Here is a 10,574-nt window from a genome sequence, read left to right on the forward strand (position 1 = left end):
TATTGTTTAGCTTTATGTTCTCGTTTTAAGGTTTTTCAGCTTCTTTCAGTCAAATTGTTTTCTGTTTGAGCATTAATTCCAGAACACTAGCTTTAAAAAGCTACACCATCACTTTTACCGGGTAATTTTTTCTCAATATAATAAAATAAATCAAAAGATAAAAAAAAAAACATGATAAATTAAAGTAGTTTTTTTCTACAACTGTGGTTCATGTAACAAAATGGAAAATAAAAATATAGGAAAATCCTAAAAACATGATTGAAAATTACTGAAAATTAGGAATTTGAGAAGAAAAAAAAACCCTATTAAAAAACTAATGATACTGGTGACTTACTCTTTGGTCCATCCATTCCTGGGACATGTGAGACGTTACCCAGAGACCCATCACACTCAGAAAGATGCAGCATATTGAAAACCATGTAAATACTTTTGCTCGGGTGAAAATCACCTGCGCTAGTTCTCAGGGTTTATTACAAGCAATCAGCAGAAAAACTGTTCAATAAATCACCCATCAATTAGACCTTCCCCAGTAAAGCTCTGGACCAGATTGCTTTAACAATTCTTCTTTCTTATGGCGCCTTTGAGCAAAATTTTTTTTCAAGTCACATACACAAAGGACCCCCGCCCCCAAAAAACAAAAAAGAGACATCACAGCGAGAGTCTAAGGACAGGGATAATCAGGTTTATTTAGTCCATTTAGTTTAGCAATTAGCTATTGTTAATATTTTATGTCCGACCTTTTGCTTCTGTCAAATTACATTAAGCCCTATGAGGAAATTATTGTTGTGATATTGGGTTATATAAATAAAATTGAATTTAATTGAAATGAGAAACTGACAAAAAAGATTGGGAGAAATTATTTTATGGGGCTCAAAAAAATATTTAAAAATCCACAAATGAAAATTAGATTTTGTTTAAGCATCACCAGCAACGCTTTAGGTGTTAACCTGTCACAAGATCACCAACAACTTAGGAAATGGAGCTAGCGCTGAAGGAATCTGGATCACAGCAGGATTTTCATGGGACTTTAATGAGAGTTCGTGAGCAGTTAAAACTCTTCAGTGAGAGTTCCCTCAAACGGGTTGGGTCAGAACCAGCAGCATGTCCCAGTTTGTGCTCAGCATGGTCCCCGTGACGCCCAGAAACAGCAGCCTTTGGATGCTAGAGCTCATGCAAACGCTGATCCAAAATTCATGGGCACATCAACAGTTTGACATGGCCTCTGTGTGAAACGTCAACCATCTCCATGTCACCATCATCATCCTCATCTTTTTCCTTTTCTCCAGCAATGTTATACTAAAGCTGTATTTCATTCTGGCTTACGATGGCTCTGTCATGTCTGTGGTTCTCATTGACGGCCTTCTCCAACACACTCTACCCCCACGGTTTGGTGCATGCCGCCTGTAGCCCAGGAGGAGGTAGTAGAGGTAGAGGTAGCCCCTGAGGCGGAGGCCCAGGTAGAAGCAGAGCCAGAGGTAGAGCCTGAACCAGAACCAGAACCCGAGCCACAGCCACTGGAAGGTATGTGCCATGGGCAGCCCATTCACTCCTCTCCCACAGACACCCAGCACCATACGCCACAGCAGGGGTCACCAACCTCTCCCATACTCCAGCTACTTCATGGGTACTGAGTCATACGAAAGGCTACCATTTTGAAATAACACATTTGCTTAGTCATAGTTAGTTATACATTAATAATACTGTAAAGACACTGATTTATCATCATAATTATCAACAATGACAACAAGCTAGGAAATAAATATCAATATTCAGCACTTTATTAATCTCAGGAATTGTTACATTTTCAGATGATCACTTACATTTCTACATTTCATGGGGAAAATGTCCCATTTTCACTATGTTGAGCCATGTTTATCAATTATATAATGTTAAAGAAAAATCAACTTACACATTTTTAAACAAATCTTGTCACATTTTGAACTAATGACCAAATCTGCAGTATTTTTAACTAAATTAATGATCCTTGAACTGGAGTAGGTCAGAGGTCACCTAAACTCATTTAAAGTTCATGTATCATAACATATTTTTAAGATTTTTTAATTTTTAAATCTATATAAAGGCAAGTGTAATTAAAAAAAACACAGCAACAGAATAACATGTAATTTTAGACGCAGCTCACAAGTGAGTTGTGCTATTTTAGAAGAGACCTGCGGGCCCCTTGTGAAGTCTTGGGGGTACCCTGGTGGCTTGGTGACCCCTGCTCCACAGGGTGACCATGTCTGCATGTAAAATACATCCAAAAGACATTTAAAAAAAACTTTGTCACAATCTCTTGTTTGCATCACTTTAACAGTATTGCTGATTGCAATTATAATGACACTATTTTATTCCTGCTACGATGAAAAGTGTAAACTGCAATGACTTTACAATAAAAGGCAAGACAACATTTTTATCCATTTTATCCATGTTGCCCATAAAATAAAAAAAATCCCAACATGCACCACTTTGTGTAAATGACTGCAGGAAATGTGCGTTTTATAACAAATCCATGTTTCTCATTGTTGAGTCACTATTGCTGTTCCAGTGTTGTTGAATGTGTCTCTTCAGTGTCAGTTTCTGCATCTAAATGTTGTCAAAGGAGAAGAAGAATGTCTGTTAGCTTTACATGAACCAATGCCCGTTTCATCCGTGGCCTTCTGTCAATTTAACGGCTCATTTTGCTGTTACTGACCTCTATCATGTCCATACCCAGAAAAGTGCTGTCACTCTTGAAGGCCATAGCAGAGGGGATGATGGGTAATGTTTGTGTCATGTAAAAACACATTCTCCGCCTTCTTCGTCAGCCATGTTTACATTTTCTGCGTGTAGAGAAAGCGTGGCGATGACCATTTGTGCCAAAGCATTTACGTTGGGGTGTTGTGATGCAGAACCTTGCCTTCTGAGCTCCTCATTGAAAAGGTCCGTGATCTGTGGCTCACACAGAGTCACTGAACAAGTCTCTGGCTGAACGTGGATGCTCCCTGACCTAACACTCAGACCCAACTGCTTTAGCATTAAAGTCCTCCAGCAATGCAGAAGAAATGTGTTTAACTGGCTCTGGGAAATACTGCGCTGTTAGATTGGTGGATAAGAAACTTCTTTACCTTTAAAGTGCTTTAACATATACGCACAAAGGGATCATGGGAAAATGAGCAAGGCTTACTCAATGCCAGCAGTTCAGTTCACAACTCAGAGGTGAATTTCTAATGAACTCCTGCTGCTCTGCAGAAATTATGTCCTAGAAAACAACAGCATAATCATGATTAAAACCTCTTTTTAAAAAATCAGTTAATCCGAGTGAGCCCACACTTTAAAACGGCTAACATTCAATCTATGAAATATTTTGTTTCCCATGTTGCTACTTTTACACATGACAAAATCTACCTTATGAAGTTCCATTAGCTGCTCACCTGGGAGCAGGACAGCACAAAGTGCTCTGACTAGGAGGGCAGTAATAACACACAGAAAAGATCAGACTAGGACTTGTACTAGGAGTCTGCACCACATATTGAATCTTTAACCTAGATTAAAGTCTCTGCTCTAATTCTGGAGAGAAAAGTTCTGAGTTTTAAATGAAAAAAGCAGTCTTGGTTGGGTGTGAGATGTGGTTTTTGAAATTAGGGTCTGTGTCAACAAAAATCTCTGCTTTTTCTCCCATGTTAACTAAATTTAAACCAGAGTTTTAAAGTTTGAGCATGGCTTCTTTTCTTTTTTTCTGATCATTATAATTATTATTATTATTACTACTTCACTTCTTTTCTTCTCTTTCCTGTTTAAAGTTCAGTTTGATTTTTTCTCTGCATTCAGATTGAGGAGACTAAACACCAGAGTTCATATGCAGACTTTGTCTTGTCTGATCCAACCAGAATTCAGAGGTTCTACTCACTTACCAAACCATTGATATAAATTACTGGACTGACCCTCACGTGACGGACGGCGTGACAGACATGTAGCGTTATGCATTGAGTGAAGAATGGAAGAGGTTCAAATAGTTACGCAAATAACCTCAAAGGTGAAAAAAATGTTTTACAATCAACTTCAGCAACCTGGACAACAAAACAATCCGATGGAGAGGATTCATCACGAGATAATCACGTTTTAATATAGACAACAGACACAACTGGGAAGTGGGAAGTTTGTGTTAAAGTGGGAGCTAGCATGTAGCATGCTAGCATGGGTTATCGTCGATGTCTTTAACAATTCATTTATTTTAATGTTTGATGTTTTAAAATGAGGCTGATGTTACTCCCACAGAATACAAACTGATGGAAATTCCCGTCGGCCACAGTAATATGTGGAGACTGCTGCATTGCTCGCATGGATTTTAGTGCATCTGAGGTCACATGTTGCTCATCTTTATTTTAAAGGAAAGTATTTATTTTCTAAATGCATCCTGTCAGTGCTGAACATCTGTTTTGGTCACACAGACTGAAAGAAGCCCCGTTAGAATCTGCAGCGTTCACTTTGTGCCGTAAACACTGAAGAGAGCCGATGTCAGGAATGCAAACACAATAAACTATGCCGTTTATAAGTTTTTTTTTCATGATGGTATATTATAAAAAGGTTTTGCTTTTCTGAATTTATTTGTGTGTGTGTTAGGGGGTGTTTTTGTTCTTTGTACAGCACTTTGAGCTGTTTTTAAGAGGTTGTGGGCTTCCCTACTTCCCTTTGTCAAGTTTATAAGCCAGTCATACTATTGAACTTCATCAATCAATCCTCCTCCTTTCTGGGCTTGGGTAATCAGCATTTACAAGCTCAGTTGATTAGATTCTTGCACAAAGGAAAAATCTGTTCATTTGACATCAGTGTGTTACCTGTAACACTAGAAGGCGCAGTTCTTGTACTTTTTACAGCTTAGTTTTAGAGATAATAAAAATGTAAATATACCACGACATCAATGATTTCCTGAGCTTTAATTTGAGCCATGTTTAGTGGAAATGGGTTAAAAAATGAGGGAGCTAGGCGTATTTTTGTGGTTGATTTCTGCATGTCACATTGAAACAGCTGCGTTCTGTCAACTCAATACATAGCAATGGTGCGTGTGCGTGCACGTCTCTGTAGAGGTAAATAGACAAGGACCAATCCAGTAATATACATCAATGTACCAACCCGTCAGAGAGAGGCAGCTCATGATCACACCAGGATCAGCCCGTCTGGCTGGATGCGTTTGAAAGAACCCCGACTTTGATATTTTATCAAATTCTTTGAGAAAACGTGAGTGAATGCGGCCCAGTATTCTTGTGATGTTTTGTCACAGAGCTCCAAACCAAAGTCTGGCCCCCCAGAGAAGATGCAGCATCAGCTGTAGTGAGACTTGTGCAGTGACGGCAGCCTCAACACCCCAACGCCGTAAATGTGTCTGTGAAGCTGTGCATCATTCAAAGCGCTGCTAATGATTTCTGTTCTGCTCTTGCTTTGGACGCTTGCTGCATGCAGAAGCCTATGAAGAGGAAGGTATGTGGATTTGAATTCTTCTCCATTCTTCTGACCGGACGCTGTGTTTCCCTGTTGGATAAGTCACTGATCCTCTTTTGGGAGAAGATTAGAATAAATCGGATTCATTGTTGTGCCCTGGGCCAAGAATTCATCAATGCAGAGGCGGAGTCACGGGCCTCACTGCTCATCTCTGCTTCTTCTCTTCTTTGCATGATTGTTTCCTGCCAGGGGAGGATGGAGATCAAGATGGTAGTTTGTATTTCATGCTGAGTCCCTGTTGCTTTGCTTGCTACTTCCTCCCCTTCTATGTCTGTTGGTTTCTTTTCTCTTGTTGTGGAAGGGTTCCTCCCGTAGATCTAAGCTAATCAAACACTTCCCAAACGTAGCTGTCTTCTCCACAGAAAACATTAATTGAAATGACAGAAGTAGACCCCCCACCCTCACCCCCTCATGAAAAGTGTGCACGGATGTGCTGGATGCCTCTAAAATGGAAACCTTCACACACTTTATGTCATGATTATCCCTCTTTTTAATTAAACAAGTTTGATTTACAAACTAATTCTCCTTAAATTAACATTCAGATGAATCAGACGTTTTACTCTCTGACCTTCTACAAGTCCGTCTTTAAAGAAAACACAGGAATACTGCTTAAGCTGGAAAGTGAGACGAGCAAACACAGATCAGTTTGATTTTTGGGAGATGGACTTTACTCAGAGAAGGTTTCCTCTTGTGGGCAGTGGGAGAACATGTTCATGTTCTGACAGACAGCAGCTTCCAGGCACACCTCATGATCTGATCTGATCTGATCTGATCTGATCTGATCTGATCTGAATAGGAATGTGCTCATTTTCAGATCAGACATAACCACAGTCTGCTGCTGCTCAGCTGGAAAGAGGTCCATTTCTGTTAGATGAGTTTGTTAAAGGAAGAACAGAAAGACGTTTGTTAAAGACATTCCACAATGTAGACCAATCATTCATGCTCAAACACTGAGCACTGGACAAGGCTTGATTTAAGGTTGATAGTAAAGATTGTGCTGTCAATGTCAAAATAACATACATACCACGGTCTGGATGAGTATTCCATTCTGATTGGCAGCAGGGGGTTCCATTCAAAAGTGATTATGAACACCTAAAAATAAAGTTCTGGTCTCATAGCTTGACTCACATGTGTCAACCTCACTCGCATAAGGAGCCAAAATCCAGAACACATCTTAGGTCGCGGGCTGAACTGGATAAATATTTATCGAACACTCTAAAACTAAATTTTAAAAACTTTAAAACTTAAACTTTTTAACATAATTATGAACTAGATATCATTACCTGTGATAATGCGAGATAATGAAATTGATAGCAAAAAAACGCTGAAGCTGATTGCCAGCTAAAATTTTATCTAAATGCCAAATTAGCTTTAAAAAAAGCATTATGCAATGTGATAATGCTAGTGTGAATGCTGTAAGCTGAATTTGGCCACTGAAGATGCTGAAATTGATAGTTAAAAACGCTGAAGCTGATAGCCAGCTAAAATAATAACTAAATGCCAAATTAACCTAAAAAACTAAAATAGACTTAGGTTAGCCAAAACAGCTAGCATGTAGTTGAAAAAATAGCTGAACTGCAAAATATCCTAAAAAAAAACAAAAAAAAGACCTAAATTAGCCAAAACAGCTAGCATATAGCTAAAATATTAGCTAAACTCCAAAAGAGCCCAAAAAAAATCTTAGTAAATGCTAAAATATCCGGCCGTCCAGATCATTTTATTTTATTGTTATTAATGGCCTGAAGTAATCTTTCACTTATTTTTAACTTGTATAATTTTGAAAAAATATATTTTTATTGAGAGAAAATAATTTAAAGTATTTAAGTGCCTTTTGATTATTAATAGTTATGTTAAATAGTTACAGTTTTAAAGTTTTAAAAATGGTCATTCTGTCAGCTTTTTGGACTATTTTAGCATTTACTAAGATTTTTCAGGCTGTTTTGGAGTTTAGCTAATATTTCAGCTACAACCTAGCTGTTTTGGCTAATTTATTTTTTTCCATTTTTTTTAGGATATTTTTAAATTTAGCTAATATTTTAGCTGGCAGTCAACTTCAGTGTTTTCAGCTATCAGCTTGAGTGTTTCCAGCTATCAATTTCAGCATTTTCAGCTATTCAGCATCTTCAGTGGCCAAATTCAGCTTACAGCATTCACACTAGCATTATTACAGGTAATGCTATATATCTAGTTCTTAATTATGTTAAAAAGCTACAGTTTTAAAGCTTTAAAAATGTAGTTTTAGTGTTCAATAACTGTTTATCCTGTTTGGCCCGTGACCTAAGGTGTGTTTTGGATTTTGGCCCCTTGTGTGATTGAGTTTGACACTTGTGCTGTAGGGTAAACTGTCAATAACTTCCTGCTTCAGTTTCTACCAAGAAGAAGAACCTTCAGTTTCATTGTTAGACTCATTTCAAAGAAAGTCCCAGCTGGATGATCAATGCTGATGTTTGGATCTACTGGACTTACTTTGTTTCTGGGTTTTTATATATTTTTTTAATTTCATACAACAGGAACAGTCAGGCCTCCAGTGCAAATCTACTTTGTTCTCTACAGCACAATTTCCGTTTATCCTTCAGAAATAAAAACGCTGGAATCTTTCTGACTGAAGATGCTCTTCATTCTGTGTATGTGGACTCTGAGGCAGCAGCAGGCTCCGTCTCAGCTTTCACTCCTACTGGCTCCAGCTCTTCCAGCATCTCCGCCTGCAGCTGCTGACCTGCTTTAATCCCAAATTTCCAGAAAAGAATATCTCCCAAAACACCAACAGATCAGTGTTTCTTCATTGTTTTGGTAGTTTTCATGACCCTCCGACAGTATTGCTGTGTGCGTTTATCACTGAGAACAGGTGCTCACATACTGTTAATAAAACTCACTCTAACATCAGAGTTAAGGCTGAGGAGGGAAAACAAAACCTGCCAGTTTGGTCCACACACATCTTCTTCATTAACTTTTGCCTCATTATCCACTTCTGATTTTTAATGATGACCTCTTTTCTCTTCATTGCTTTGGTTGTAACCAGAGGAGAAGCCAAAGTTCAAGTGAGTCTTCCCTTGAGTTTTAATGGCTGAAAGCTTGTAACCATTCCAGCTGCTGTTCTGCTGTTGACGATGTTTCCCCTCAAACAGACCTACTGCTCCCAAGATCCCAGATGGAGAGAAGGTGGACTTTGATGTGAGCAGACTTCTTCTTCCGCACTCATTTTGAATTATCCAAACGGTGTGCCATGCTGGTCCCCACACTACCATAGTGTTGAACCCGTACTCTGACTTCACCAGGACATCCAGAAGAAGCGTCAGAACAAGGATCTGATGGAGCTCCAGTCGCTGATCGATGCTCACTTTGAGTGCAGGAAGAAGGAGGAGGAGGAGCTCATCGCTCTCAAAGAAAGAATCGTGAGATTCTGCTCTGGAGTTTTGGTGAATTTTGCTGCAGAAATGTAGTCAATGTGCACTTTTTGGTTTCCAGGAGAAACGGCGTGCAGAGCGAGCTGAGCAGCAGAGGATCCGCAATGAGAGAGACAAGGAGCGGCAAGCCAGGCGAGAGGTACTCAGTTCTTTCATCACCTCACTTTCCAATGGAATGAAACCATAAGCACAAGCTAATTGTTTGTTGTCATCAGTGAAAACTGCTTTAATAATAGCAGCCACTGCAGTTATGATCATAGCAGCTCTGCCTTCATCACATCTCATGTCAGACGGGAGAAAACAGACAACATTTTAAGATACTTCTGTTCATTAAAACAAACCTTTTCATTACAAACGCTTGATATTTGTGTTTTTGGATCCTCTTCACAGGCTGAGAGAATTCGGAAGGAGGAAGCTGATGCTATGAGGAAGGCTGAAGATGAGGTGAAGAAGAAGATTGCGTTGACCAACATGGGCTCAGGCTTCAGCAGCCATCTTCAAAGGGTACTCCTCTTTGTTTTAGCTGGTTTAGTTCTGAAAGTGAGACTGAAGATATGACTAAAGGAAAACTTTTTGTCTTTTTCAGATCGATCAAAAACGCGGCAAAAAGCAGACTGAGAGAGAAAAGAAGAAGAAGATTCTGGCTGAGCGATACAAACCTATGAGCTTTGATGATCTCAGTGATGACAAGTTGAGGTAAACACTAACCGTTTTCTATTCTGCATTCTTTTTTTTAACGCTCTTCATATTTTTTCCTAATACATGTATTAATTGTATTTTCTGTGTATATATGACCAAGTAAGGATATCAATGCACTGAGAACTTTGCTTCCCTGCTGCATATATAAACAACAGACAATTACTCTACAACACTTCCCCAAAAATCTATCTGATCATTCCACAAAAGCACAGAGAAAGATGGATCTGATTCCCCTTCATGTTTCCAAGTCTGCTGACATGTCGGTGAACTACAAGTACTTCAGTAAATCAATAGGTGATCAAGTTTAGTCTTTGTGCTACACCAGAGACTTTTCTACCCCTCTGGTTAAAGAAAAATACAAAGCTTTTAGCTTAGAAAATATACTGTAAAGTAAAGTTTAAAAGAGTAAAATAACTTATCACTCTGCTGGCCTTTAAAGCACAGAAGCAATAGTGGTTCAATAATTGAGAACTGAACATTTAGACAAATTCACGTGTTTTAACCTCATGGTTCCAAGAATACAATTACAAGCTCTCTTTTCATTTTAGAAAGCTCGATTTATGAATTTCTGGCTAAGAAGCACCACAAATGTTTAAAAATATATATATATTTTTTCCATTGGTGACATTACTCTACCTACCACTAGATTTCCTTCATTAGATGATCCTGTGTGACACAGAAAGTCTTTTATTTTGAAAGGAAGTCTTGCATAGGGCTGGATCATCGCTTAGGTGGCGATTCGATTCGATTCACGAATCAAGCTCAACGATTCACGAATCGAACCACGATTCTTAATTTTTAATGTTTATTGCTATGTGTATGTCTATTTACTGGATGGATGAAAATTGAAATTATTTGTATTTAATCATCATTTATACATTTATTTAGAACAGGTGATCAGAATCAACAAAACTGAAAAAAACCCCACAAAGATTCAGATAGAAAGAAATTTTGTTTGTCATCTTAAACTTTTTTTTTTTTTTTTGTCAATCTTCT

The 10,574-nt window shown here is 38.5% G+C and overlaps 1 protein-coding gene across 6 annotated transcripts in view; it reads left to right on the forward strand.

Moving 5' to 3' along the window:
- LOC112140180 (troponin T, fast skeletal muscle isoforms) overlaps positions 1–10,574 on the forward strand; it is a 26,013-nt gene that overhangs the window by 9,456 nt on the left and 5,983 nt on the right. For 2 of the 6 annotated variants that reach the window (XM_024263067.2, XM_024263066.2), the window contains 9 exons: positions 1,408–1,521; positions 5,437–5,454; positions 5,665–5,685; positions 8,495–8,513; positions 8,601–8,646; positions 8,751–8,867; positions 8,941–9,018; positions 9,270–9,383; positions 9,466–9,575. In XM_024263067.2, coding sequence (XP_024118835.1) covers positions 1,408–1,521; positions 5,437–5,454; positions 5,665–5,685; positions 8,495–8,513; positions 8,601–8,646; positions 8,751–8,867; positions 8,941–9,018; positions 9,270–9,383; positions 9,466–9,575 — 637 coding nt within the window. The remainder of the gene's footprint in view (positions 1–1,407; positions 1,522–5,436; positions 5,455–5,664; positions 5,686–8,494; positions 8,514–8,600; positions 8,647–8,750; positions 8,868–8,940; positions 9,019–9,269; positions 9,384–9,465; positions 9,576–10,574) is intronic. The other 4 variants (XM_036210776.1, XM_024263069.2, XM_024263068.2 and 1 more) reach the window with 3 other exon arrangements.

This window comes from Oryzias melastigma, unplaced genomic scaffold, assembly GCF_002922805.2.
Source record: "Oryzias melastigma strain HK-1 unplaced genomic scaffold, ASM292280v2 sc00236, whole genome shotgun sequence".
NCBI classification, from domain to species: domain Eukaryota; kingdom Metazoa; phylum Chordata; class Actinopteri; order Beloniformes; family Adrianichthyidae; genus Oryzias; species Oryzias melastigma.